The 26,560-nt window shown below is 41.0% G+C and overlaps 7 protein-coding genes and 4 long non-coding RNA genes across 11 annotated transcripts; 8 read left to right on the top strand and 3 right to left on the bottom strand.

Annotated features, from left to right (window-relative positions):
* Positions 1–997: 997 nt before the first annotated feature.
* On the top strand, positions 998–2,107 carry LOC145709220 (uncharacterized). Its single transcript, XM_081786899.1, has 2 exons — positions 998–1,890; positions 1,954–2,107. Exons 1-2 carry the CDS (start codon positions 1,037–1,039, stop codon positions 2,105–2,107), a joined length of 1,008 nt encoding a protein of 335 aa, XP_081643025.1. The 5' UTR covers positions 998–1,036.
* Positions 2,108–2,387: 280 nt separating this feature from the next.
* On the bottom strand, positions 2,388–3,020 carry LOC145709884 (uncharacterized). Its single transcript, XR_014134953.1, has 4 exons — positions 2,966–3,020; positions 2,866–2,913; positions 2,605–2,681; positions 2,388–2,566 (listed from the first exon to the last, which is right to left on the bottom strand). It is a non-coding gene; the product is annotated as an uncharacterized LOC145709884 (long non-coding RNA).
* Positions 3,021–6,138: 3,118 nt separating this feature from the next.
* LOC145709475 (uncharacterized) lies at positions 6,139–7,203 on the top strand. The gene is made up of 3 exons (XR_014134892.1): positions 6,139–6,444; positions 6,637–6,962; positions 7,016–7,203. It is a non-coding gene; the product is annotated as an uncharacterized LOC145709475 (long non-coding RNA).
* Positions 7,204–7,273: 70 nt separating this feature from the next.
* LOC145709724 (uncharacterized) lies at positions 7,274–8,590 on the top strand. The gene is made up of 7 exons (XR_014134931.1): positions 7,274–7,416; positions 7,470–7,521; positions 7,566–7,729; positions 7,843–8,004; positions 8,053–8,141; positions 8,184–8,227; positions 8,369–8,590. It is a non-coding gene; the product is annotated as an uncharacterized LOC145709724 (long non-coding RNA).
* Positions 8,591–8,978: 388 nt separating this feature from the next.
* LOC145708351 (trypsin Blo t 3-like) lies at positions 8,979–10,180 on the bottom strand. Its single transcript, XM_081786013.1, has 5 exons — positions 9,993–10,180; positions 9,868–9,935; positions 9,695–9,801; positions 9,538–9,602; positions 8,979–9,111 (listed from the first exon to the last, which is right to left on the bottom strand). The coding sequence occupies exons 3-5, from the start codon at positions 9,750–9,752 to the stop codon at positions 9,037–9,039; spliced, it is 198 nt and encodes a 65-aa protein (XP_081642139.1). The 5' UTR covers positions 9,753–9,801; positions 9,868–9,935; positions 9,993–10,180; the 3' UTR covers positions 8,979–9,036.
* Positions 10,181–13,790: 3,610 nt separating this feature from the next.
* LOC145708022 (uncharacterized) lies at positions 13,791–16,907 on the top strand. The gene is made up of 3 exons (XM_081785631.1): positions 13,791–14,083; positions 15,998–16,112; positions 16,566–16,907. The coding sequence occupies exons 1-3, from the start codon at positions 13,916–13,918 to the stop codon at positions 16,601–16,603; spliced, it is 321 nt and encodes a 106-aa protein (XP_081641757.1). The 5' UTR covers positions 13,791–13,915; the 3' UTR covers positions 16,604–16,907.
* A 29-nt stretch (positions 16,908–16,936) lies between these two features.
* On the bottom strand, positions 16,937–19,502 carry LOC145709219 (beta-galactosidase-1-like protein 2). The gene is made up of 6 exons (XM_081786898.1): positions 19,311–19,502; positions 18,280–19,061; positions 18,020–18,237; positions 17,755–17,978; positions 17,269–17,688; positions 16,937–17,182 (listed from the first exon to the last, which is right to left on the bottom strand). The coding sequence occupies exons 1-6, from the start codon at positions 19,500–19,502 to the stop codon at positions 17,039–17,041; spliced, it is 1,980 nt and encodes a 659-aa protein (XP_081643024.1). The 3' UTR covers positions 16,937–17,038.
* A 231-nt stretch (positions 19,503–19,733) lies between these two features.
* On the top strand, positions 19,734–22,691 carry LOC145709218 (uncharacterized). The gene is made up of 8 exons (XM_081786897.1): positions 19,734–19,893; positions 20,314–20,401; positions 20,449–20,669; positions 20,709–21,085; positions 21,127–21,387; positions 21,435–22,135; positions 22,176–22,318; positions 22,396–22,691. Exons 6-8 carry the CDS (start codon positions 21,459–21,461, stop codon positions 22,689–22,691), a joined length of 1,116 nt encoding a protein of 371 aa, XP_081643023.1. The 5' UTR covers positions 19,734–19,893; positions 20,314–20,401; positions 20,449–20,669; positions 20,709–21,085; positions 21,127–21,387; positions 21,435–21,458.
* Positions 22,692–22,735: 44 nt separating this feature from the next.
* LOC145706477 (uncharacterized) lies at positions 22,736–24,171 on the top strand. The gene is made up of 3 exons (XM_081783890.1): positions 22,736–23,121; positions 23,167–23,364; positions 23,411–24,171. Exons 1-3 carry the CDS (start codon positions 22,759–22,761, stop codon positions 23,903–23,905), a joined length of 1,056 nt encoding a protein of 351 aa, XP_081640016.1. The 5' UTR covers positions 22,736–22,758; the 3' UTR covers positions 23,906–24,171.
* A 216-nt stretch (positions 24,172–24,387) lies between these two features.
* On the top strand, positions 24,388–24,838 carry LOC145709217 (tripartite motif-containing protein 12A-like). Its single transcript, XM_081786896.1, has 2 exons — positions 24,388–24,510; positions 24,585–24,838. The coding sequence occupies exons 1-2, from the start codon at positions 24,432–24,434 to the stop codon at positions 24,836–24,838; spliced, it is 333 nt and encodes a 110-aa protein (XP_081643022.1). The 5' UTR covers positions 24,388–24,431.
* A 530-nt stretch (positions 24,839–25,368) lies between these two features.
* LOC145707916 (uncharacterized) lies at positions 25,369–26,036 on the top strand. Its single transcript, XR_014134781.1, has 2 exons — positions 25,369–25,821; positions 25,869–26,036. It is a non-coding gene; the product is annotated as an uncharacterized LOC145707916 (long non-coding RNA).
* The last annotated feature ends 524 nt before the right edge of the window (positions 26,037–26,560 follow it).

The raw sequence follows: 26,560 nt of genomic DNA, 5'->3' as shown, positions 1-26,560 counted from the left end.
TGTATTGCATTGAAAATTACGAAATACGCGGGCATCTGTGAGCATGTGATACTAAAAATACCATATCATATTTGGTAAGGTTAGCAGACATATTAAAAATATTCATATTCGCGTCGCAAATAAATAAATATGAAATTTTCTTTATATGAATGTATATGAGACGTATCCTCGAGTCTCAGCGAAGTACTAAATTTGGTCATTTTTGAAATTTGGCGCAGTCCTATCCAGTACTGAAGAGACGAGTTGAACGTAATGACAGGCGATCGATTGTTTCCGAATCCAGTTACGTACTCATTCCAGTTCTGAAACAGTCAGTTTCGAACATTTTGATTAGTGATTTGTAATCTTATTTATTTGATAGCGATTAATTTTGCTCCAGCTTATTGAGGCTCTACTAAACACATGAGATAACGACATCATTAATTAGATAATTATTATTTTCAGTGTTACCATTTCTATATTTACATGCACGGGCAATGATTACCTGATTAAAATTGATACTTGATTCTTGCGAGAGCGTTCTTTTTTGAATGACGGTCCACGTGGTACTGTTTATAGCAATGCATTCTTCCAACAAGTAATCAAACGTTGCCGTTAATCAAAATTAAAGCAACAAAGCTGACTCTTTCCTAACCATTGATTCCCGTTCCACCATTTAGATTCTTCAGTCACGGCTAATACCGGTCAACTTACAGTCAACGTCCGATTGAAGATGTAGTTGAACGGTTCCTGGGCAGAATTGACGATGGTGTCTAAAAAGGTTGTTATCTATCGCCACTTTTTGTCACCCATACGCGTGTTTTGAGCAGTCGATTAGTTTCAAAAGAGCGCAGAAAGTAAAAAACTTCGAAAGCATTTTCTCGTCTATCGAAAAAAAGAGTCTCCCGAAGGACATTTCCGCCGTCTTTTCCAAATATTTGAGTTAACAAAAGGGATAAATAGTTGTAAACAACATTTTCCACCTACAACGCGTATATAAACCAAATTTGCGTGAGCCAAAATGTTTCATATTCTGAATTTTTTAAATTTTTAACTGATGAAAATGAAGCTTCTTCAGATTTTATCAGTAGACGTAGTTTCCGGATTCTTTTTCGGTCAACAGAGAGCATCGAATAGTGGAGATTTGTCAACAGAATGCTGGATCTGCCACGAGAAGAGCTTTGATGAATGCTGGCTTTCCGGCGAACTGAAATCCTGTCCAACAGGTGCATGCACAATGGACGTTCAATTTCTTGCGAAAGAAGTCCAAGTGGTTCAAGCAGGATGCTCTTCGCTGAACACTTGTGTTGCGAACGTGAAGCAGAACTTTGCATCTTTCCGGGGCGAGATCGTCTCGCTGGACAATCCAAACCTGCATCAATGCAAGATCTTTTCTCCAAGTCGAGCAACTCTTAACTCCGTCTGCCGAACCTGCTGCACTGACTCTAAATGTAATCATGGGTGGGTGCCTACAGACTTCGAAGAATGGCGCAACATCGACACCAAGAATTTTGTCGACCCTTTTTCGTCTCCTTTCTCAATTGACTTTTCTATTTTTCACAAAGAAAATGAGTCGCCCGTCAAAAGGACCCAAGTTAAAGTTCCGGAAAGGAAACCGAAATCTCCTAAGACGCACTTTGGAAGGACTAGTACGATAGTAGAAGGACCAAAAATGCAGCTCAGAAACCGATCAAAGACAACACCACAGAAATCACAGGACATGCGATTTTCATTGAATGTCGATCAAAATGGCCGAGTCAGAGAAAACTACAGGGGAATTGAAACAATAAAGAAGCCAGCTCTCATTCGTCGTGCTCAAATGAAAACGATTACAACTACAAAATTACCGAAAACCATGCCGTCGAAGAAAAAAACAGCTGCTAAAGTACCAATCAAAAAAACCCTACCTAGGTAAGAAAGGCTGTTTTTTCTAGCTTTCTTAAAAACGCCAAAATCGATGTTGACACCCTTAAGACTTTCCGCTGTGTCATCAACTTCCTCGACCCCTACAACTAAAAGACCTGGCCCGTGGTCTCATCTTCCTCAGTGGAAGATAAATCAACTCCGAAGACTTCGTCAGAAGAGACTTGAAGCTAAACGACTAGAAGAAGAAGGCAAAAGTGCTTGAAAATTTAAGCTACTTGATCCTGCGCAAGTTTTTCTTTGCTAAACACTGCGACGACTTCCCCGAATCATTTGGGAGGAAAATAAAACACGTCCTTTCCGGAGTTGTAATAGCGTGTGTTTTAAAATCCGGTCATTTTTAACACGCATGTTTCTCTGGCCATGAGTACAGCTTTGAATATCATTAGAGTTCTTTATTCTTATTAGAAGCTGTACATTTTCTATTTACATGGCAATCGGGGCCTCGAGCGTTTGAAATTGATCAAATTTGGCTGACGAGGAGAGGGAATGAGTTAAGCTCTGCAGAAGTGAGGCGGAATGATGGGCTGAGTTAGGGTCGCTTGGTTTGCTGCTGTGGCAGTGAAGAAGAAAACGCACATTGTAGCTTGCTGGAGACGGTTTCTTCAATTTCATCAGCATCAATCTTCAACTTATACTCCGCGCCATCAGCTCCTCCTATATTCTGAACCAGAACTGGAGAATTCGAAAAGAGTCACTTACATTTAGCGAGGAATCGTAACATTTTATCGTATTCAGAACACAAGTGGACAAAAGACTTGACAGTTTTTTTGATAAAACTAAAAAGAATCTTTTGTAAATTATTTGTAAATTTATGAACCGAAAGGAGTTAAAATAAGTTATATAATGGACCGTGTATTCTACAAAAATTGTGATTATTCGGAACCAATTTGGGATAAAAGGAAGAGGGATGCAGCGATAATTGCACCGAGGTTGTAATTAACTGGGGTAGTGATGAATTACCGAGGTAGCAGATGGGCGATAAAGCGGCATTCATGTAGGCGATGGCGACTGAATTAGAGATTGAGCTCTAATCAGTGTAAGAATACACATTTAAGTTTACCTGAAATCTGAATGGGATTTTGGTAACTTATCAGCTCCGGATAAATTATTTTCAAGAGGCTGTTGAGGGTGCGCAAATTTCTCTCGACTCACCAAAGCCAAGCCCGGCCGTCGGCTGAGCCAGCTCTCATCCCTGGCTGATCAGGCGCACCTCTTCCTTAGAATATTTTTTGGCAGCCAGCACACGAAGAAAGTGAACGTCATGATGCTCAACTGTATTGTAATGTTTCGTCTGTTTGCGTCCCTTTAGTGCGTTCCAAAATGCGTTAGAAAATGCGGATTAAAAAGTATATTTATTATCTAATCTCTTCTTACTACATGTTTTTAGCTTTTTGGCGCGTTCCTTGCTTGTGAACTAGACGAGTTTAACGACTGGCCGCCCGAAACTTTGAATATTTTCAATTTGCACAAAATCCAAACATAAGTAGCGCAAATCTTAAAAGTTAATTGCTTGCTGAAAAACTACTCATCTAACCAGAAACAAGGAGATAAATCCAATAATGAGTCTGAAATTGGAATATCTCTCGTTGAACTCGTCTTTCCAGACGCAGTAACACGGCGTTGCATTTTCTCTTTTGTAATTTCGCTGACAAATACTGTACGTCCATTCATTTGAATTTTCTGTTAATCGGCTTATGCATAAAAAATAAAAATACCGGGCGGGAGAATTCAGTTACTCCTGGGATAAAGTAAAGAGTTAGCCAGTTCCTTCAAGTCGCCATTCAACCAGAACTCTGTGAAAAAGCGCTAAGCAAGAGCCGCAGGAAACAATCACCCAAATCGAGGCGGAAATCCACACTGCGTTTCTGGCAGAACGATAAGATAACGTCTAAGGTCGACAATTAAGTTTATGATTAAAAATCTCCGTCAAAAACCTGCAGCGGATATGCAATAGCAAAGAAACGATCTAGCGATATGGCGACCAAGAAAAATGTTGAGCCGTAGAAGTTAATCTATACGTGGATTTGAGCTGATTGTACTAGCATGCTGATCGGTAAATTGCTGCAAGACTAGACAAATCCGTTCCAAGCTGAGAAATGTGGTGATTTTGCACATTAAAACGCCGAAGATCCATGTCTCCCCGTTGATTATTTCAGCAATCCAAAGTGGCATCGTGCACTGTTCTTGAGATGCCCGAATGATCATAAATATTTCACGTGGTATTAGATGCTAAGTGATCAACTTGCAGTGTAGACTTGGGTCCTATCTTCGGAGATAAGCGATTAGAAAATCAATTTTGATTATAAAATCGGGCACCTGATCGAAAAGAGAAAATCCGCCAAAGCCAGGTTCGCCACAAGAATGACAGCTTTTCAGGGATTTCGCATATTAGGCACGCAGAAGGCGCGATCCAATTTTCCGATCGCAAAAATAAAAACAAAAAGTTCCAAGGATTCTGATTACAGCTGTGCTGGGACCTTTCATGGCATTCCATTAATTGGCTAACCAACTATGGGTCACTGAAGGTTGCTAGCCTTTCAGATGCGCTTCATTCATATTTGGCCTCTAGAGTTCGATGCGTTTCATACGCTTTTAATGAAAAAACGGAAAAGGAGATAGACTTCATTAATCATTTACGAACAGGCTTATGCTCGAATGGTTCTCCCAGATATTTTTTATTGGAAGTTCTTAACTTGACTTATGGCGTCATCCTGTCCTACAGAGCGATTTTTGTGAAGGTATAAACTCAGCAGTACTTTTTTAGTTTTAATTTCGCTAGGTTTTGATGATAATAACTAAATTTGAATAACTATTTTCCAATTATAATATACTGTATATTATATACAATTATTTAATAATTTATTATAAATTCAAATTAATAATAAGTCAATGGTCTAATTGAAGTCAATAATTGATGCTGTCTAAACTATTCCTAAAAAATTTGCACCAAGACCAAAAATCCAGGTAAATCCATAAATTCCCAAACGTATGTTCGCCACCGTACTCAAATTAAATTCCATATTTTCGTCACTCTCCATTTTTCGGATATCTCTCTCTTTGGTAAGAAGGTTTCAAAAATATACTTTGGTGGAAAATGATCTTAAAATGACCTTTAGAAATAAAGTGTTGTAGCGTAGAAGGCGCTTGCGGAGGGCGCCCTTGAGGTTTAGGCACATCGGATTAGGCAAAATTTTATCGTCAAAAAGCTTTTACTTTTTATGGCAGTCAATTTTCTAATAAAGACACAATTGATTATCATTAGCAGTCGCTTAATTATTCGGACTTTTAAAACAGAATGATTAATGGCCTGATGTCCGGACTCTCGACAATAAAGAGTCTATCATTCGTAGACTACGAATCGTAGTTAAAAACTGGTGTCCCTTTTTTTATTCCAAATTCATTCGATATTTTTGCATGCTATTTTATCGCCTAAAAGTACAGTATCTAAGTAATATGTAGCTAGTGAGTGCTACTTGCTGAATGAGGCTTTTCCATAAATGACTGAGGTGATTGGCTTTAGACGATCGTTTAGTTCTGAGCTGAAGCAAGGAGGGTCAGCGAATCCGGCTGATCCTTAGCGGAGTGACCAAAGTGCTAAATCCGAATCGTGATCGCTGATAAACAAGAGCTGAGCCGCTTCTTTTCTGGTGCCAGCAAAGAGGTAAAGCGAAGCTGATGAAATTATAATTCATATATTTACATTAGAATAAGAATCGACACAATAATTCAGCTTTGAATTTACAATATTGATGCTTCCGTCCCGACCTCCACAATTATCTTTTATCTTACTTGACCTGAATAAACGCTGAAAAATTCGAATTCTATCAATTAGAATAAGTTCAGCTAGAAACAATGTTTTCGTAGAACTGAGACGAGTGCGTTTAGCCGCGGGCACCTGCTGTCTTTCGTCTTCATGGTTTTCACCAGATGTTCGTTCTTGCTTTAAAAGAGATGGATCTACAGCTGAAGAACACTCAGGAAAGTACGGGCAAGTTGTAATAGATTGTAATTGTGATGGTCTAGAACGCGTTATTCGATGACGCGAGCTACTACTGCGAACAGCTCAGCCAGATCCAACGGTGCTTTGAAGCAAAGGTTATCAAATAAGTAGAAAAACGGAAACTTGAACTTTTCATACAAAATTGGCGTTGCAAACGCAGATCTTCCGCGCGGCGGGGATTTCGCGAAATCCTTTAAGGCTCGTTCAATTTGAGAACCTTGACGTACGACGAGCCAGTGGATGATGCCGCGATAGAAGTACGGGCCTCTTAAACGTGCATAATTCCGATTGTGTTTTTTCGCACTGGCCAGAATGACACTAAAGTTCACTGAACAATGAAAATGAATTTGAGAAACATCCAAATTTCATGTCACTTTTTTTATTTTCGCAACAATAATTTGTGAACGTCAAATAAACTTGCCTGACGTTTTTTTTTAATAATTAAAATTCAATAAAGTTGGTTGATTTAATGGATAAGAGGCCCGTGCTCGCATCGAATATTCCGGATTCCTGTCCAACTATTTACGAAAGCGGATTCTGTTTCAAGGAATGGGTTGTTTCTATTATGGCTAAGCTACGTTCTTAATCTAATCTACTACTACATCCAAGCTACGTTCTTAATCTAGTTTTTCGCTATCAATTAACGCTAAAAAAACTCTCAGAAGCCATCGGTTCATTTCATCAACTTGAACACTTATTGATTAAGTCAAAGCTGCTCGTAAAATGAACAGTCCTACAGTCGATAAATGCGAATCTTTTCCAAGAGGTGCCGTGCGAATCTTTCTCTGGAAGTCTCCAGTTGACCTCTCGACAATGTACCAGCAGTGGAAATTGGGAGGACATGGAAAGCTTCGTAAATAGAAGTCTTCTGCCGGATTGCTTTACCTTTGACGAAGCATCTTTGAGCGCAGACTACGACCTTGGAATCGAGTTGCAATCAGAAGAGAGTCAAGCAGAGATTTCAATCATTCTTCCACTGATGCTTTCAATTTCACTCTGTTCTCTTCTTGCAACTGCCATCGCGCTCGTACTGATGCGCTCATTTCTCAACATTGAGGTGAATTTTAAAATTAGGTGATTAAAATTTCTGTTTATGTAATTTTGCGTAAGTCGCCGCGTGTATTCGTGCACTTCAACCTTTTGATCGCGTTCTTCTTCCGCTCTGCTGTCTTACTACTCGGTTATTTTATATTGGCTCGCACGAAGACCCGCGCCCAGTCAGGATTTCAAATGAAATTTTAATTTTTTATCACAAGACGATAAATAATTTGATAAAATCAAAAATCAGCTACTGGTACTCGAAGGAAAGAGTCAAAATAACTTAAATTTAGACATTTCGAGATAATTGATTAGACTCATTTTAGACGAAGTTGAGTATCTCAGTCGCGGGATTTCCAAATAATGTGTTGTGAAAATTGCGTGTAGGAATCTATTAGTTAATCTCGTGCCAGCACGTGGGATGGAAAGATGCTTGGAGAAGAGGTCTTGCCGTTGACTTATGATACCATCAGGTATTGTATTATTGATATAGCATCACAAAATTATCGATGACAATTTTTTTCAGGTCGATATGTCTGCCAATTCAGCAGGAGATTGTTGATCAGCAGTACATTGAGGTAAACGTCAAAAAGAATATTCCATACCAACTTTGCATCCGTAGCGATTCTTTATTGGCAGAGATTTTCAATAATTAATTATTGCGAATTCTATTTTTGTCGACGGGTTAAAAAATCTCTCTCTGCACTCCAAGGAACGTCGATTATCTGCTGCTTCCATTGGCTTGTGTGCGAAGGGGTGCACTTTTTGGCGCTCGCCTGGAAATTGGTAAGCGACACTGCTAGGGCAAAAATCAAGTTCGATGGATGATCGCTCGATCTCAAGCAGACGATGATCCGCCGCGATCTCCTATCAATTTCTTTTAATTCAACTCTATTAAGACCTTCTCACTTCGAGCTCCATTCGTTGTGTATTCGTGGATTCTTCCAGTCGAAGGGTTCGAAAAGGAAAACATTTCTATTTATTCAAGAGCGTAGATTCGAACTTCGCTGAGAGTTCTTCTTGGCTCCCTCAATTTCTGTTATCTCGAGGGACACGATATGGTGAGTGGAATTTGGGTAGTTTTATGGTCTCATGCTCGAATATTTAAGGAGCTCTTGCTTATCGCTATTTGGACGAATGTGTCTATCTCTTCCGTAATTTTCGTGATAGTTGTTTGCGACTTTGCCAGGAAATTTTTGTAAGCACTTTTTCGCCCCAGCAAGACTATTAAAACGCTCAGATCAAATCGACACCTGCCGAACGTGAAATCGAAATTCTCCAAAGGTCCGGTTTTTGCTCTTTTTATAATTTCGTGACATAATTCTATCGGTTTAGGCAATGTGCATATTTCCTTTTTGTACCATGAGCAGCGTGAAGTAAGCTAAAACGAAAATTACACCTTCTACGTCCCAAAAACCGGAAAAGCGTTCTTCACTTTGCTGCCGCTCCTTGGCGTACAATATTCAATTTTAGGAAGGGTTTCGACGAAGAGGGGGTTCTTCGAGTAATTGTACCTTCTTGAAGAACATTTCTAATCAGCCACGCGACTCAGAAAAATAAGATGCCATCGAAACCTTTTTTGAGCGCTGCTCAAGTCAAATAGAATTACACAGATTCTTTCTGTAGTTTTCACTGCTTCACATGGGCTCGTAGGAAAGTGGATAAACTTCCAATGTTCCAACTTTTGATTTCAAAAGTTCATCGCCTCGCGGCGCTCTGGAAGGAAACTATTTTCTTTGCTGATAAGATTGTCTCGATCCATGTTAATAGTAGCGGTACTAGTTTGTTTTCTTTCTGAGGAACTTGGTGCCGCCATCAAACGCTGGATCTGCTCACGGCAGTTCAACAATCCCCGTCAAAATATTCCGCCAGGAGAACGCCAAATATCCTCAAGAGACGAAGAGACTTTAATCGCTCAGCAATCGATTTAAAAGCTTCTCGAACATCAATTAAAATGATCACCTTTTCTTTTGAAATCTCACTGTTCAAATAAAGTTACGATGAATAGTAATACAACAAATAAAATATCACAATATTCTTTTTGGAAGAAAGGTTCTTGTTTCAAGCGTAGAATACAGTATGACAGTTATTTTTCAATACTGGTTCATAATGTCGCCCAGCCAGGTACTGTAAAAGCCCACATCGGTATACACACCAGGGAGGAAAGCCTTAAATAAATTGGAAGAAATGAACTTTCAGGCGCAATTTGAAACTGAAGAAAGCAGCCGAGCATTTTATGTGGCTGAAAAAAGAGACGGTCTCTAAGTTGCTAACTTAAAGTATAACATTCATAAGATCTGATAATACCACTGGCCGTCTCTAAGTCGCCGTTGCCGTCTTTAAAATTGACATTTTCGGAGGATATTGACTACGAAATATTGCATTTTCAGTACTAACTAACTTCTAAATCGATCGATTAGAATTATGGAAACGGCATTGAGCCAAAGACCCTTTTGCGCTTAGTCGGAGTTCTATTACAGTAACTTTAATCTTTCAACGAACATGACTCATGACTCATGAATCCTGTTCTTTTTGGTATGTTACATACCGTATGTATCTATTAAGTAGAGATTTGAATAAAAGAATATATTTACCTGCGCGCAGCCGAGGCCCCAAGATGTCACTCCAATTACTTTGTCGTCCATTCTAACTGGACCTCCTAATAAATCGGTCAATTTGCTAAATCGAATACGACAAAAATGTTAAAAGAAAGATTCGAAATTCGAGGTCTACTCTCTTGATTGAACGCACCTGAATCGCCCTGGCAAGCGTCTTTACCCCCGTCTGGCATCACCCCTGCGCAGAACATTCCCTCGTAGACCCAACCAGAGTACGATATCACGGAGTTGCAATACTCACTAAATGAATTTGTTGCGCAAATTACACGAAGTTTAAATCTCATCTTCTATGATCTAAATTCTAACCTGTCAACAAGATCAACGTCAACACAGTTTAGTTCTTCTGGGTAGACTTCCGGACGTACTTGAGTCTTTGGGAGGTTTCATATTGTTCATATAAAGATTTACGATTTAAAAAACCCTATTTCCTTCCCCCAGCCACATACACGGACGGTTGCTTCCAATTCATCTGTCCAAAACGCGTCCTTTTGTGCAGGCCACGAAATAGGCTTCACGTTATCCGAGAAGGATAAATAGTCACGTGTCTATTTTCTGCTCTTTCAAAGTAATTTATCAAGTTTATTTTCGAATAAAAGAGAGCTCTCCTTGATGAGTGAAATGTCGCCTTTGAAGTTTCTTGAATCTTGAACGGATATTCAGCTTACTGCAGTAACGCGAATTTATGGCCAAGAAAACGTGTTTACGTTATAATAAGTTGCATGAACAAGATGGACATTTATGGATAGAACAAATCTTCGATTTAGAAAAACGCAGCTAAATCTTGTTTCAACATGACGATTAAATTCGAATGACTTATCTTATCGAGTCGCGCTGGACAATTCCCACTGTCAATTAACTGGACCAGTCCATTAAGATAGCGGAGGAATAATGACGAATGTCTAATAGACTCTCTCCCGCCGCAAATTAAAACTTTTCTCATAAAACAGTGGAATGACCGAGTTGTTCTATTTTCGACTGGGATGGAAAACGCGCACGCGACATTTATTTGGGATAAACGTCGGCACTGCAACTAATATCCGTGGCATAGTTTGGATGGCGGATGAATTTTGAAACAGTTGTTTCGCAAATTCCGGAGTCATTCACCTACAAACGCGGATGTAACTTTAATTCGCCGCGCTCGCTATCTAAAGTTAGCTGGAATGGACTCAAAGCACACAATTCGTACTTTTGTAACTGTTCCTAATCAAGCATTCCTAAGTACTAGTAGCTAAAGTTGTTTATTTTGACTCACGTTATATCCCTAAAACGTGAATTGAGTTAATATTTTACTATAGTGACCATGTTTCAAACGAAAATATCATAATAAGCCGCGGAATAAATTCGTGTCTGAAAAATGTTACATCCAAAGCTAATAACGAGCTATTTATATCTTCAAATTAGTAAGAATTGTCCTAGAATCCAACACAAAAAAAAATACTTTTAGCTCTTTTCTTGTGAAGACCGGCAACAACGTGCAACCGATCGTAGCTCCTGAAGAAGAATTTGAAGAAAAGCAACTGAAGTAATTAAATCTTACACTGAGAGGGATTAATGCATGAATTCAAGGGCAGAGCTATCTACTAAGTCAGAGTTAAAATTGCTTTTTCAGAGGTGATTAATGCGCGCAAGGTGCAATATAATCCCGTATATCGTTTGACTCAGACTTGTAGCAGTGAGCAGCCGTAAGAATCCACTCTGGAGCGAGTATTGAGCCGCCGCAAAAGTGAGAACGTGCGCCAAGCTAGAAAATAAACACATCGTATTGAAACTTCATGGCACCTGGCTGAAACACTGGATCGACAGAGCTCTTAGTGCGTTTGTTAAGTAATACGATGTTTAGATCCGTGGCTTGATTGCTGCAAAGAGACGATGTGCGGCTCTGAGTGCGGCTCAACTTAGAAGCGGATCGCAATTCCGACAGGCCATGTTAACTGACGCACATCAAAGGTGTTACATAAGAATTGCGGCCCATGGCTACGTCTCCGCCGATAATCCTGGACGCCGCCACACCTGTCGCTAGAATCTTGGAGGGAATAGCTCAGTAGCCACAGCGCGCTGGCAGCACTTTGTCCACACTTGTACTATCTAAACTTGACATTCTTACGTAGAATCGACCATTCTAGCGAATATCAGCTCACATCATCTCGCTCTCTCTATCTAGCCGAGAGAACATCTAAGTTTTCGTGCCAGAGAGTTGCTTAGCTTCTCGACTCGCACAGTCATTTGGTGAACTTAGCGAAAATAAGCTGGTGCGCAAAATCAAACTGGACAAAAAAGTCGACCAGCGAGGCTCTGACCGCGACTTAAATTCGCCGTTTCAAACACACGTGGTTTGAGTCAAGGCAACGGACAATACGAAAGCACTACTAAATGCTTTCTCTGCGGGTATTTTTTCTCTCTTTCGATGAATATTTGCTATTCCTGAAAACGGATTTTTCAAATCTCGGGACGCAAAAAGAACACATTTACGAGATAGAGAAGCCAAGTCTCGATAACATTCCAGCGCGTGGAACTTACGAGCTTCGAGGAGTTTCGCCACGAGTCGTGGCCCACGACAACTCGCCCAAACCCTCGAAAACAACAAGTTTCGGAGAAATTCTAAGTTTCTGAATTTCTCTTAAATTTGCGTCTGATTATCAAGAGCTCCACGGAAAAATGTCTCTAGGAATCTCCTTGGACTAGATAGTAATTCAGACTCACTCTTTCACGAATTCAAGAGCTTTCAAAAATGAAAGCTAGCATTTTCTCTTGAAAGAAAAACCCGTTTGCCTTTCATGAAATCGCATAGTTTATAAGTTGTCTTCTGCTGGAAAATAAGACGCGTTGTTGAAGGTCTATTTTTGGTTCAAATAAGCGATACGGAGAGTTTAGAACTAGAAACCTGTTGACAAAATGTTGCAGCGCGTCATCTTGCGTGAAGCAAAAAGATGAAAGCCTCTGCTAATGAATAATGAAAGGACTCCGGAACCACGCCTGCAAGATGATCTCTCGATTCCTTGGATTGAAGAATTTCAATCAAAATGAAATGAAAAAAATTCGCAGCTGTCACGATCGCACGAATCCAAAATATACCACTCTTCTTAGCTATTTTTCCCGCTTTTAGAATTTTTATATATTGAAAAAACGAGAAGCCGCTTGCGGCTTCCAGCTTAAAAAGTGAAAAAGAGCCGCTCGTTTTAATTTTTTTCTTTTAACAAATTATTTGATCCACAAGCCGCTTTTTGGGGCTTCGACAAAACAAAAGCGAACTTGGGACTTTTATTTTTTTTTTCAGAAAAATAGTCTTTAAAAATCTAGGGAAGGGCGGTGTTTTTGATAAGGAGTGACAATTTTGACGGAGGTGCACGTGGCAAAGTTACGCTTAGAAACTAAGTATATTGACGTTTTGAAATGTTAGCTTTCGAATCGAGGAATATTTTATTTCAATCTGGCAATTTTCATGTGGATAGAGTTAGTCAAAAATTTAGTTTTTTTGAAGACGCCGATTTCGATTTCGATGTTTTCATTGTAAATTCTGGCGCACGTTGGTTTTTGAATTGAACTATCTGGCTCGTGAAAACATTCCAACTTTTCGAGATGCTGGAGCCTTTTGAGTATTCACGAATTCGTTTTTTTGTAGTTTTCAGCTTTCTCCTTCTCAACCCTAACCCCAACGCGCTTCAGTTCCGAGAACTTTAGTCAGTTTTTGAACGAGCAGCTTAATTTTTTTCACGAAAGTATAATTTTCTTCTGCGAGGGAGATTCTTATCCGTGTTCAATCCGACGTAACATAAATACTGAAACATGTTTGAGCTAAAATAAGATTTGTTTTTAAGCGAGTCAGTATTTGCTCCAAAAATAATGTATTTTATGCACACGCGCAAAGCTAGAATTACAAAAGTCGTAAATCACCAAAATTTTTCAAATTTGTCTGCGACTTATAAATTTTGAAACAACCTTTTTACGAGACTTGATTGTTTCAAAATACAAATGGTAAATTTAATTTTTATCTATCATTCTTGTCATTTTCCGAAAAGAACTTTTAGCTCCATTCACAGTGGACCATTATCCACATGAGAAACAATTGTCTCAGTTTGTTCTCAAAGAACGAGTAAAATTTTGCCTATTTTTGATAATTTAGTGCATCAAAAAGGTTTATTTTTGCTAGAAAGAAAAAGAGCATGGAGCGCCTCGCGCGGTCGCGCCACCTCCACCACAGCGGCCACGGACGCGGCAAGTCACTCTGATTCTCGTCTTTTTTGCCTTAGTTTGTGAAGTCTCTTTTTTTGCCCTGGAAAGAAAGATAGAGAGAAAGAAGTCAAGTTGAACAAGACGATCGTGTTGCTTTTTTGATAAAAAAGAGAAACACAGAAAGATGATGGAGAAGAACTACGAAGCTCGTGAATGGTCTGTCAGACACATTCCTGTGCGAGTGAAGGGGAGATCACCCCGGCCATACAGAATTCCCAAGCTCTGGGTGTCCATCATGCTCGGCGTTTGTCTCTACTTGGCAGTTCACCTCAATTCGCACACTACCCAACAGGTACTTACTTGCGCATTCTGAATATTCATCTTTTGACTCGTTTTCTGCTAAGTTACATGATAACCAACCCCCTAAACAGAATTTTGAAAGGTCGTTTCTCAATTGTTATCAAGAGCAAAATAAAGCTGTGGTCTTCTTTGCCGTGTGGAGCGAGTGTAATTATTATTAGAAAAATAGGGGATGAACGTACTTATCTGTCGTGGAGTAAACATCACTCCTCATGATAACAAGATTCTCATTACTAAGAGGGATCCTTTCTTCCGATGGAAAAAAGCGTCTACTCAGGAATTAGCTAATTTGAAATTGAAATTGAAAGCTTTTAAGAAAAGGTCAAAAAGTCCCGAAATGGAGAGCAAGTACTATTTCGAATGAATCAGCAAAAAAGTCGCCTATTTTAGTCATTTTTAGTCAGTATTTACCAAACTTTGAGATTTTTTTTTCAAAGATACTTTAAGTAGCTAAACAAACATTTCTAACAGGGGTTGTGCCCAAGTTCGTTTCTAATTATATGTAATCAGCAGCAGCAGCTTTTTTTAAAGACGCAAAACATAAATGCAACTAAAAATGGTAATTATGTTACGTTTTGCTTTGCTTTACTTTTGCGTGTGTCCACAAGGACTGCTGTTTAAGCTTGTAGCAATTATTTTTCTCTGCAAAAAATCGTCTTTACTTTTCTTCGTAAATCTGAAACCTTGTTCTTCAACGTCGCTCATTTTCGCGGCTTTTCGATTAACACAGCTTCTGAGAAAACATGAATTTGGTTAAATTTATGAAAAAATCAAAGGAATCTTCTCGCATAATAACCTAATCTCCGATCAGACTAGAACAAAATTCAAGGTCTAGCGAGATGTAAAGAATGCGGTTGCTATTCGCATGAGTCTATATTTTTCTTCTCAGCGACAGCAAATGCGTCGCAAAAGTGGCGATTTTAAAGAAAGAAAAGACACATACTACTTTCGTGGATAAGCGATGATTATTAATTGCATGGGCGGTTAATTGAAGCTAGCGGTCCAGAATTTATTTATTGGGAACGTGTTTCGCACCACGTTATTGAAGAGCGAAAATATTTACACCGCGAACGATAACTTCTGACATGAACCAAATAACAAACAAATTGTGTATAAACATTGCCGGGGAAAAAGCAGATGAGGTGAAAAAACGCACGTTACGTATGAGGAAAGCCTTAGCCGCAAGCGAGAATGTCACCTTGCGATTGAGACCGACATTTCTAATCGGAACTGACATTTGACTCCGAAATGACTGAAGCCTCTTTGTGTTTCGGTATCGTTTTGAATTGAGCGCTGAAAACGCTGATCCACTTATTGGACTAGCTCGGATCTGGCTTTGCTAGTACGGTCGAATGTCTTTGTCGTTGCTTCCGATTTCGTGTGATTGATTTAGCCTCCCGGTGTTTGTGGTCAGCTTCTAAGACGGCCGATTTCAAACCGGATGCTTCGACCAGAGCAGCAACTTGATTAAGTGTTTCGACTTAGGCTACCGCGCCACGTTTGCCGTAACCTCACCGCCGAAACCTCACCCGAGCTCAAATCCATTTTCGGTTTCTTATTCCATAACAACACAAATTGCGATTTTTTAAAAGAAAAACACTCCAATGTCCGGCTTTTAGAAAATCCTTTGAACAGGACAAGCACCCGATAGAGTCGCCATCGTTTACTGATAAAGAAGGAAAAAACTGTTTGGACAGTTGCAGGTCGAAATGTTTGACGAGGCATATTGCAGAGATAAAGCTCGACCGCAAGACGTACGCCTATCCACAAGCGTCCAACTTGAAAACCGCGTGGGATGAATTGTACATTCCACTGTCGTTCGAGTCTTTGGAAGCACTGTATTACTAAACTATGAGTCCAGAAGATTAAAAAACAACCCGAAAATATCTATTAACGTATTTTTTAGCAAAATCGCCTTTTCCTGCGCCGGACAGAACGAGATTTGGCATCGATCGACTATGTGCTGCCTGAACGGGCTTATCCATTCTACCTCCAAACCGGATGGAACTTCGACGATAACGGTACTGACACAATATTTTATTTGCGGTAGCTTGGCGGGTTCTAGCACGGCCGACAGGTCCTGTTCCTAAGCTGCAAATTATGTGTATCCTGGCGATTCGAATAGCTTAATCATAAAGGTTGAACTTGAGGCGGCATATTCTAAGGGGCTTTGTAAAGCGTTGGGAAAAGAATGAAAGCATCAAGTGTCTTATTTGCCGCCGAGATTTGACATTCGCGCAGTTGCTCGGAAATTGAATTTCGAGTGCCTAGCAAGAAGCAGACCACATTTAAGCCGAACATGGACAAAAAGTTCAACGAGCCAGAATTATTAGAGTTCGTTTGACAGAGATTCATTCGAATATTGAAGGGCTTGAACAGTTAGCGTTCAGGTGGATCGCATTAGGTGAAATTGAGCCCGTCAATTGGGGGTTCCATTCTGTCAAAGCTAGGTCGAAATTCTTACGCCCTTTTAGGCAACGTTCTTGAGATGGAAAGAACCGTCTACCATTGAAGAGCAATCGATGATGCATCCTTCCTCGCCAGTCTCTTTCGCCACCAAACGCCCAAATTTTTCTTTTCTCTTTTCAGATTTCAAACAATTTCAGAAAATTTAAAATTTTTCAATTATTCGTATTCTTAATGACATGGGCCGGTAAGTAACATAATGTAAATATCCTGTGACCCTACGAGCCAAACGAAATTCCGAAAAACACAAGACAGAAAAGCTACCGCCTTCGCTGCTGATATGCTCGACAAAATTCGAAAAAAATCTAAAGAAAATTATGCACAAGTTATAAATAAATGTATTGGACATACTGCACAAAACTTGCTTTTCTTTGTTTTATTGAATTTAAAGCAGAACTGATTGTATAATAGATTTCGAACTGTAGCAATGAAAAAGTTGAATATGCAGTGATAGATAAGCTTGTTGTTTTCTGTCCCTAAGTTAGGGGTCTCTGTCATTTTTGACGCCAAGATCAGGGGCATCTTTAAAGATCAACACTTTTGGAGCTTCTTGCTGAGGATACTCATCAAAGACAATAATCTCGTTAGCGCCGGAGCGAAGCCATGGACCTGGCAAATACAACGTCTAAAGATTTCATGTCAGTTTATACTAGCGAGGCTCATTTGAGCTCATTAGAGCTTTGAAAATGGTAATTGAAAGGTAAATGTTACCTTCTGTGGGCCAATTTCCCAATAGCGCCCCAAGTTGCGCTCATTCACGAAAACGACTCCTTTTCTAAAGCCCGAAGATACTGGATCGACGAAAGTATCGTGTGCCTCGTGTCGGAGATGAAGTGTAAATTTGTGCAAGCCGGGCCGTTCTCGCCAGCGCCCCGTTCTCCTTGTTGATTGTGCTATCGTTGTTGAGTTCATATCCAAGCGAAAAGCGGATACGCCTTGCCCTTTGAATTTACAACCAGCAGAGCCCGAAAGAACGATATTTCCTAGCAACCCCTTGTATTGCCCATCTAAGCCGTAGATATTGTCGAAGTTGACGCGGCCTGGGTTCTCGACTAAGATTCCAAGATCGAAGGACATTTCTGACGAATGAATAACCTCCCACGAGGAGCTATCTTGCTGCGTTGAGGCTAGCTCCGGTTAAATATAATCCAGAGCATATTTTTTAAGTTTTATGCTCCATATTGGCAGATATTTAACCTTTCCTTCGTCTTCGTAAAGAATAGGCTTCCCAACCTCATTCCTGTTGAGATAGAAATGAGCTCGTCCTCGCAGTCTTGTTTTCAGCCCAGATACGACAACATCGCCACTCTTCGCACAATCAACGTTCATTTCGTAGAAAATGTAGCCATAACTTTGTCCGATCGCATTCGGATAGCTCACTATTTCCATCGGCATTGGCTCGTTTAGAGTTGCGTTTTCAACTAATTGAGTGTTTTTAAGTGTTTGATGTATTTGTACGCACCAAGGTGAAGCATATCCCATAAACTAAAAAATCCGTCTTTGTATTCCAGTGGTTTATAACTTCTCGGCTTGGTGATAGATGAGCGGTAGACTTCTGGCACGGGAAATCCGTGTGACACTAAGCTCTCCCGTATAGCGTAAAATTTCTCTCCATAAGCCCCCGATTCTGAAATCGGGCAATCGTAATCATAGCTCGTCACATCCGCTGTGTAATACCCTCTGAATAAACTCTTTAATTTACACTTTAAACTATACAAATACCTGGCAATAGTAAGACCACCATTAGTGAAACCAAAATTAGTGCCACCATGAAACATGTAAAAGTTGACGGACGCCTTCTGGTCTAATATGATATCGAGATTCCTTGTGAATTCGCTCGTGTCGAAGAGATTGCGCCCTTCGCCCCACCAGTCGAACCAACCGGCCCAGTACTCCATCACCCAGAGTGGCTGATCTGGAAAATGCCCCCGCAATAATTTCAAGTGTTTTTCTGGGTTGCTTTTGAAATTCACACTTTTCAGTCCATCTTCGTAAATGGTGCTCTTCTCGCTTTCCCAAACACTCGACCCGTCTGAGGTGAACAGTGGCTCAACGATGCCTTCGTTTTTTAAAAGTCCTGCAAGGGTATTCAAGTGGTTGGGGTCTTGGCCAGCGTACAGTCCGTATTCATTTTCGACCTGCACGGCTATGATCGGCCCACCGTACTTGGACTGCTGGTATTTGACAAGAGGGAGAAGCTCGGCGAAATAGCGTTTGACTGCGCTAATGTAGCCCGGGTAATTTGTCCGCACCTTCATAAATGAGTCCCTGAGAAGCCATGCAGGGAGGCCTCCCCACTCCAGCTCCGAGCAAATGTAAGGCCCAGGCCTAAGAATCACGAATAGATCAAGAGCTCTTGCTACGTTGATAAAGTGAACAAGGTCCAAGTCGCCGGAGAAGTGAAACTCGCCAGGCTCCGGCTCATGCAGATTCCAGGGCACATACGTTGTCACTCCGTTTAGGCCCGCCGATTTCACTTTCGCCAGTCGATCGTGCCAGTATTTCTTTATCGGGAATCACAAACTGATCAAGAAGGCCGAAAATCATTAATCGAGATCCTTTCCTTCGGAATTCTGAAGTAGTGAACAGAGCCTGATAGAAGTTGGCTCGCTTCTTCTCCGAGATAGAAGTTCTTGGAGTCGTAGGAAAGAGAAGATCGTCTTCGAAAAGTAAGCGACTGTTGATAGTTTTATAAAAAAAGCGATCGAAAACTATTTCTAGGACATAATTGGCACTTAGTTGACTTCTTTTACTAAGCTTTTGCTTTTTTTGATGATTGGCTCGAGCGATTGGAGTCGAAAAAGACCGCCTGAGGAGCGGATAGTTTTTGGATAGATATTTGTCAGATTTATAAAACCATCCTTGAAGATATAGCCTGTGTAGAGAACAGAAAGGATGACGAAAAAGGCAAGAAGCTTGAGAAGAGAGAGGGGCCGCGGCGCCATCTCTGATAAAGTGAAATTATCAGATTGATATAAAATCTGCTTCGGGCCGAGCCCTGGGAAGAACTCGGAGAGAAAAGAACCTTCCCCAGTGTCGCACTTCTGGTTACCAGATTTTATATAAGACGGTTACACGGTCGGAGTAATTCCCCTTGTGTTTAATTTCTTCTTAGTTCTCTCTTTCTGTACATTTCTCTTCCTGACGAAGATAGTGATTTTGAGATTTTTAGAAGACGCGAAGCGAAAATGCGATTTTTTGTTCGAAAAGGAAAAATGGTGACTCATTGGTCGTCGTGGATCGGGGGCCTGTCGGGAAAAACGTTCAAAGAAAGGAAAAAGGGAGAGAACAATTTCATTGCCACTCTGGAAATGCTCCAGAACACTTGATCTACAGGTAAATTTTGTATTACGATTTTTCCGACTGACTGACGACATTATTTGAATGAAATTGACGGGAATAGAAAACTGCCCGCGGGGTTGGAAATTCCATCCCCTGATAAACACATATTTATATATACTTAATATTATTTTTCTAAATAACTATTATGTGCATAGAGAGAATACTGAAATAGGTTCACAAGAGGCCCCTTTAATAAGTAAGAGTAGAGTCCATTACATGATTAGTGGAAGTTTTCATTGTTGGGTCGTGCCAAACTCACTCATTAGAAATCGGGATCATGTGCCATCATGGGCGGGATTATAGAGCGCATGAGCTTTCATGCGTGGGTTAATATCGATCAGTATATAAAGACCGTCGAAAATTCCGTAAAGGATCTTACGACACTTACTACCAAACGTTAACTTTTTTTCTGAGCAGACAGAACGCGCCAGTTTATGGGCGCAGATGAAAATAGAGACAAAGCCGGGATCATGCGATCTGTAGTGGCGAGCGGTCAGGAGCCGTAAGTTTCCACCACTCATCTCAGTATTCGAAAACGATGCTTTCTAGGGTTATCCTCCATAATAGGCGGCCGAAAAGAGTTACCGCCGAAGTAGACGGTTCTAGAGGCTCGGAATCTTATAACAAAGTCAACCCGCTAAAGAAGACTTCAACAACCGAGTCAGATGAAAGAAGAGACGTTCTATCTTCCAGCCTGATGCCTATCGGTGTTCAGGCTATGCAAGAGCTCTCATTGACGAGTTCCACTCACAGCTCCTCTTACAGCCCAGGTAGTTGAGCATTTTTGATCTTGAAGATTGAACATTCAGACTCTTCTATTTTCGACGTGGTGAAGAATGAACCGACTTTTCTCCCCCACTACCGTCCCAGCGAGTACAGTCAGCTGCAGCTGACCGATTTCAACCGTGAATCGGTGCGCCACAACATGATGATAGATGCAGAACTTGAGGAGGAAATGAGAAAGCAGACTGAAGAATTGAAGGAAGAACCGGAAGACGAGACGGAGACCACGATCGACACAAGCGAAAAGGAAAATATAGCTAAATTAGTTGAAATTACCAAAACTGAGGAAAAACGGAGAGAGGAGGAATTTGTCTCGAAATTTATCGCGGCAGCGAAGCAAATGCACCCTCTGGAGATGCCCAAGCACGACTTCTTTTCGCCACGCGGTTCTAAATTTTAAGCAGTACGGTATTTTCAAAAACTGATATTTATAACCACTCAAAGAGGCTTTGTGACAGACAGCTGTGGGAGCTGGCACGGAGCTTCCGAAATAATACACGTCGCGTCAACCAGAAATCGGGCCGAGACGGAGAATCTGGCAAGTTTCTCAAGCTCTGCGAAGATATCGTCGACGCATGTACCGATATTACCAAGAAAGACGATAAGGAGGAAATCCTGCGCGAGTTGAGAGAAGTGGGATGCATCAAAGTGCCGCGCACCGCCGATGGCAGGGTCCAAGTGCAGCACTGGACGACAGATGACAGAGTGAGTGGCATTTATTTCAATTTCACTTACTTACTCCACCACTTTAGATAAAGAAAATCTACCCGCAGAACATGATTTACATTCTCTTCAACCCTTTCGTCCAGTATTTGAAAGAGACGGATTACTCCAAACCATGCCAAATTTTCTCGCGATACTGCGAAGACGACGGACATGACGACGAAAAGGGAAAGAAGAGCTACTTTTGCTTCAATCCGTTGCATTACTACCCTCAGCTCACTCGACAACAATTTCAACATGATCTGTCGAAGATAATCGAGAAAATGAATCCAAAGGAATTCAAGCGAGCGAACTTCAACAAGGATCTTGACAAGTGGGGCCGCACTATTTACAGTCTCTTTCTCTGTGGCCCAAACTCTTCTGCTAATTCGTTCGTCGACGCTGTGGCCAGTCACATGAATCTCCAGGAAGAGGAGAAGAATCTGACGGAGATAGAGTCAAAGATGGACCAGATTTCAATTTCCCGGAAGCAGCTTTTAGCTAAAGAGTCCATTCTCTACCAAATCAACCTGTCTTCGTGCAAACGCGGCTCGCGCATGTTCGGTGAATGCTGCTACATCAAATTTCCGCCCGCACATAAAGGAAAAAACGCAGACATCCACATTGCAGAAATTCGACTAACCATTGTCCAGTTCTTTCGCCCAGATATTCTCCAAGATGAGAAAGTTGTCAAGAACACGGTCAATGAGAAATGGGCGAAATGCGACGAAAAATCTATGGCGCGCTACTGGTAATGAAGAATAATCATCGCAGTGTTTAAACTTATTCAGCATCAACCCCAACCACTGCACTGTATTTATGGACAACAAAACCGCAGATAAAGATCCTAATTGCCCAGACTTAAAGGATATTGAAACAAACGACCAAACATTAAACAAGGCGGCCACATGGGGCGTGATTTCATTCGTTCGATGTATGTACGCATTTTCAAGATATGTGAATGATAATGTCTTTTTAAATCAATTATAATTTCTGCAAGCTTGCTTTTAGTTACGGATAAAAAGAGCGAAACTGAATCGATGGAGAGCAGAGCGTTTATCCATTCCAATTTCTATTGCTACTTTCCATGGTCAGGAGATATTCTTTCTGACAATCTCAAAATGGCCAAAGAAAAAACCAGCCCCGAGGAATGGAAGGAGGACAAGGAGTTCCCGCTAGTCTTCTCACGAATTAAGATCAAACCTGCAAGCTGCAACCAAGACGACGAAAAAAACTATGATCCGTGTAAAAAAGTCAAGGATCAGGAGAGGGATCAAATAAGGCATTTATTTTTGCTCGTACTGTGAACACCATAGTATGGTGACTCTCTATTTATCCCTAAGTAAGTTCTCTTACAGTTCAAAGTTCAACCTGATGAAAAAAGATTTTGATGACTACGCACGAAAGTATTGCTTGAAGAGTTCGAAAGAGGATCCGTCACACGAATACTGTATTCGACCGAGCCGCATGCCTCGACACTGCTCGCACTCGTACAAAGAAAATATGAATACAATTTCGCAGTACCTAAAGAAAATCAGTAGAAAGGACGACTACGATCTTGAGCTGAACATGCGTGTTGCCAACGACGAGAATCAATTCAAAGAGCTGAGGGACGGCATAGAGCTCAACTACTCCGTCTGGTTAAAAAATCACGGCAGGAGAAGCGTGTATGTTTCGTTGAGCATCGAGAACAGATTCGAGCTAAGCGAAAAACTTTACACTGGTTCTTCGCGGGAGGTAATTCTACTATTTCTCGCTTTCTTGGAATTACCTTATATCTAGGTCGGTGAAATACTACTTGATCCGATGGCCGTGCTCTTCATGAAGATTCCAGATTCGAAGTCCGCGCGTGTTTTGTTTCATTACAGCGGTGGGCCGCATCATGATCGCTTCAAGAGGACGGTAGAAATTATGCACAAAGACAAACAAGTTCTCTTTAATCCCGCCACAATGACCGCTAATCCAGATCACCTATCTAGCGTAAGATAAAAAGTATTTTTCTGAGATCTTATTTGTTGGTTTGTAGGTCTACATTGTCTATAAGTGGAATCACGCGAAAAAAGAAGTATTTCCTCCCGCATCTGAAACCGACTCGACGACGGATAATGATCCAAGCTGGGTACCGAAGAATGGTAAAGATGCAAATAAAGAATTTGACGCGAGGAAGGATAAGTTTCCAAGGAAGAGCAAGAAAGTTTTTGGCAGAGATTCGAAAAGGGGCAGAGAAGGGGCTAAAGAGAAAGAAGCGACGAAAGAGAAGGAAAAGAAAGAAAGGGCAGCCAAAAAAGTGAAAGTCAAGAAAGAAGATCAAGTACCGAAAAAGCATTACGAGGAAGAAGGCCTTTTGAATTTCGACACTTTCAAAATTCGCCTAAGTGACGGCACAGAAATGGATATATTCCGCCTCGAGAAGAATTGCAATTTGAACAACCTCGAATATCTACAGGTCGTCTCGAGCCCGAAAGAATACGCAGTGAATCAATTCCGAAATGGACCCCTTTCAAAAACAAACTCCGACTAAGAATGAGTTGTAAACCAAAAATGGACAAAAAACTGCACCTGACTCCGCCCAACAATCCATGCATCAAAGTTCCCAAATCGTTTTATTCTCGTCTATATATTTAAAAAGCCTCCTTTTGAAAACGCCAGCGCAGATACATGTATGACCTTTAGGCTTCAGCTTATTACGGTTACTTTTTACTTCTTAATCCTTTCTCAGTGGAGAAAAATCAACTTACAGCCAGTCTGAAATTCAGTAATAATTACCGAAACCCGATCGTTTTACATTTAACCTTTTTAGTCTCTTTGCGCCATGTTTTTCCTCTGATCGTAAATGACAATATTCAGCGGTAGAACTTCCAGAGCGATACCGTCGATACTGTCGCTTATTATCGGGGGAGATTGCTTCTTGTTCATGCTGCTCTTAGAACTCCGATCGCGCGAGTCACCCTGTCTAACTAAAACGCTTCCTTTTCCTGACTGACATGATAAAAATCATCTACCAATGCCCCGGATAACAGACCCTTTCAGATGTAGAACGACTCAGAATGGCCAGCGAAGGGGATGAAGACCCCGACTGTCCGATCTGCTACAGGAGGCTTCTTCCGAAACTAACAGTAGAAACAGGTAAAAATATTCTTCATAGTTAATTTATCTTTGCCCAATTTTTGTTATTTTTATTTATTCAATTTCAATATTAGCGTGTGGCCACAAATTCTGCATCGTGTGTCTGACCAGATGGGCAAGGGATAAAGTCGTATTCGCCTGCCCGTACTGTCAGGGAAAAGTACAAACAACTCAGCTTGAATTCGACGAGGAACAGGGCTCTTTGGTGTTTACCTCACCATGGGGCCAAGCGTATATACAGATGCCGAGTGCAGAGCTGGGCATCGCTTCTTATCATTTTGTCGACGAACGCACGGCCTACATTTCTTACGACAGGAAAGGCTATTGAAAATTTTTTCCTGAGATGAGTTGCATAATTTAATAGCTGATTGAGCGACTTTGCAAGATCCCACTGGCGAATGACCGACGGAAGTGAGCCCCCAGCTACGAAGTATTTCGTTGATGTCGAGTACGATCAAGAAACCCGTCGATTTAGCGGCACTATACTTTGGGAAGGGGAAGTGCGCCTTATAGAGCGATGCGGATCTTGGAGATACGATTTCAAATTTAGCGAAGATTTCCTGAAAATTGAGTCTGGGACTTGTGAAATGTTGCGCGAGAATGGGACAGTCTTCTGGAGCTCCGATTTCGTTCCTACGAGAAATCCTGACAGTGAGAGACGGGAGCTTTGTTATTCTCTCTTTATTAGAGAAAAACTTATGGCGATTCTGAATAAAGCGCTGAAGGGAATCTGCTTTTCCTGCTACTCAGAAAAAGATCTCGTTGCTCTTCCATGCAAGCACACGCTCTGCAAGGAAAGGGTCAAAATTAAAATCACAATATTTATTTTCCTGCATTTATTTAACCCAAAAAAAGATTTGCATCAAACCTTACGGGCAAGTAGGAAAATGGGCTAAATTTTGCGATTTGTGTGAGAGCATTTTCTTCTTTGCCGATTTGGAAATACCCGGGGTTGAGCGAAAAGCAATCACTTCTCCGATCGGACAAGTCTATGCTCAGGATTTGGGTGTCGGTAGTGCGTCCTACCACTTCGCGGCGGATGGACCCTACATTTCCTACGAAAAAGCGCCAGAAGGGTGGAAGCTCGATGACGGAAGTAGACCACCGGCTCGGAAAGAGTTTCTGAACTGGAATTATGAAGAACAAGAGCGCAAGTTCACTGGCGAGATCCGCTGGGAGCCAGTTACCTTCACAGGCGACAATCTATGGATATACGAGTTCACTTTCAACGAAAAATTCACAGAAATTGAAAGCGGTTTTTGTAAAAATTTTTCCCCTCAATTCGAAAATGGAGAGTTTGAAACTACAACGGTATTATTTGAAAGATAACAATTTGATTTGAGCATTTACCTTTTAAGATATCTTCGAAGGGACCCTCTTCTCTCCATTACATCCTCCAAGAGGAGCCAATGCTGGACTAAGAAGACTTTCCAACTGACAACTTTAACCACTGTGACATCTTGATGGATACTACCTTTCTAAAGCTTCAGTTAATTGATAAAATACAGATTTATTATTCCACGCCATCTATCGGCGCAGTTACTTATTATCGGAAGTACGGAGCGTAATTATCTGAGTTCCCATTATGGCTGAGTGAACCCTAGATAATATTCAAGATTAGTTACGACTGAGCGGGGACACTTTAAATTTATAGCAAACACATTGCACCAGAGGATCAGAACTTCATATTGATCTAATCTGAAAAAGAAGACGACCAATACTTTTGAGTGTCGAAACTTTTCCACTAGTGAAAATTGAAGACAGATTACATAAGATTCAGCACTGGTCACTTCAGCCCGAGCTATCGATTTCAGCGAATCGAAAAAGCGGTCGAACTTGAACCCTACTATCTGGATTCGATTTTTTTATCAATGAGAGAAAGAGCGAATCGACAGTGAACCCATTGTCTCCCCGTCTTTTCGTTCTCGACTCTACCCAACTTGGAATAGATATTTTCAAGCTCTGAGATTCAACATTCAGTTACTTTTTGCGCTAGTTTGCCAATCGGGTCTCACAGCCGAAGCTCTGTGGCCGAGCAACAAGTCGTAGT

The sequence above is a fragment of the Oikopleura dioica genome, chromosome XSR (genome assembly GCF_907165135.1).
Source record: "Oikopleura dioica chromosome XSR, OKI2018_I68_1.0, whole genome shotgun sequence".
NCBI classification, from domain to species: domain Eukaryota; kingdom Metazoa; phylum Chordata; class Appendicularia; order Copelata; family Oikopleuridae; genus Oikopleura; species Oikopleura dioica.
The sequence above is the reverse complement of the archived record's forward strand: the minus strand, read 5'-3'. Positions and strand labels throughout refer to the sequence as shown.

Excerpts from the sequence above, each read along its gene's own strand:
- LOC145709220 (XM_081786899.1), top strand. The coding sequence starts at position 1,037 with ATGAAAATGAAGCTTCTTCAGATTTTATCAGTAGACGTAGTTTCCGGA. Across the intron at positions 1,891-1,953 it reads ATCAAAAAAACCCTACCTAG|ACTTTCCGCTGTGTCATCAA; the intron begins GTAAGAAAGGCT and ends GACACCCTTAAG.
- LOC145706477 (XM_081783890.1), top strand. The coding sequence starts at position 22,759 with ATGAAAAAAGATTTTGATGACTACGCACGAAAGTATTGCTTGAAGAGT. Across the intron at positions 23,122-23,166 it reads ACACTGGTTCTTCGCGGGAG|GTCGGTGAAATACTACTTGA; the intron begins GTAATTCTACTA and ends CCTTATATCTAG. Across the intron at positions 23,365-23,410 it reads ATCCAGATCACCTATCTAGC|GTCTACATTGTCTATAAGTG; the intron begins GTAAGATAAAAA and ends GTTGGTTTGTAG.
- LOC145709219 (XM_081786898.1), bottom strand. The coding sequence starts at position 19,502 with ATGGCGCCGCGGCCCCTCTCTCTTCTCAAGCTTCTTGCCTTTTTCGTC. Across the intron at positions 19,062-19,310 it reads TCAAAAAAAGCAAAAGCTTA|AAATACTGGCACGATCGACT; the intron begins GTAAAAGAAGTC and ends TTCCCGATAAAG. Across the intron at positions 17,979-18,019 it reads ATGGGATATGCTTCACCTTG|TTGAAAACGCAACTCTAAAC; the intron begins GTGCGTACAAAT and ends ACACTCAATTAG.
- LOC145709218 (XM_081786897.1), top strand. The coding sequence starts at position 21,459 with ATGATTTACATTCTCTTCAACCCTTTCGTCCAGTATTTGAAAGAGACG. Across the intron at positions 22,136-22,175 it reads AAATCTATGGCGCGCTACTG|CATCAACCCCAACCACTGCA; the intron begins GTAATGAAGAAT and ends AAACTTATTCAG. Across the intron at positions 22,319-22,395 it reads CGTGATTTCATTCGTTCGAT|TTACGGATAAAAAGAGCGAA; the intron begins GTATGTACGCAT and ends GCTTGCTTTTAG.
- LOC145708351 (XM_081786013.1), bottom strand. The coding sequence starts at position 9,752 with ATGTTCTGCGCAGGGGTGATGCCAGACGGGGGTAAAGACGCTTGCCAG. Across the intron at positions 9,603-9,694 it reads CGCTTGCCAGGGCGATTCAG|GAGGTCCAGTTAGAATGGAC; the intron begins GTGCGTTCAATC and ends CCGATTTATTAG. Across the intron at positions 9,112-9,537 it reads GGGGCCTCGGCTGCGCGCAG|GCTTTCCTCCCTGGTGTGTA; the intron begins GTAAATATATTC and ends AATTTATTTAAG.
- LOC145709217 (XM_081786896.1), top strand. The coding sequence starts at position 24,432 with ATGGCCAGCGAAGGGGATGAAGACCCCGACTGTCCGATCTGCTACAGG. Across the intron at positions 24,511-24,584 it reads GAAACTAACAGTAGAAACAG|CGTGTGGCCACAAATTCTGC; the intron begins GTAAAAATATTC and ends TTTCAATATTAG.
- LOC145708022 (XM_081785631.1), top strand. The coding sequence starts at position 13,916 with ATGATGGAGAAGAACTACGAAGCTCGTGAATGGTCTGTCAGACACATT. Across the intron at positions 14,084-15,997 it reads ATTCGCACACTACCCAACAG|CAAAATCGCCTTTTCCTGCG; the intron begins GTACTTACTTGC and ends CGTATTTTTTAG. Across the intron at positions 16,113-16,565 it reads ATGGAACTTCGACGATAACG|GCAACGTTCTTGAGATGGAA; the intron begins GTACTGACACAA and ends ACGCCCTTTTAG.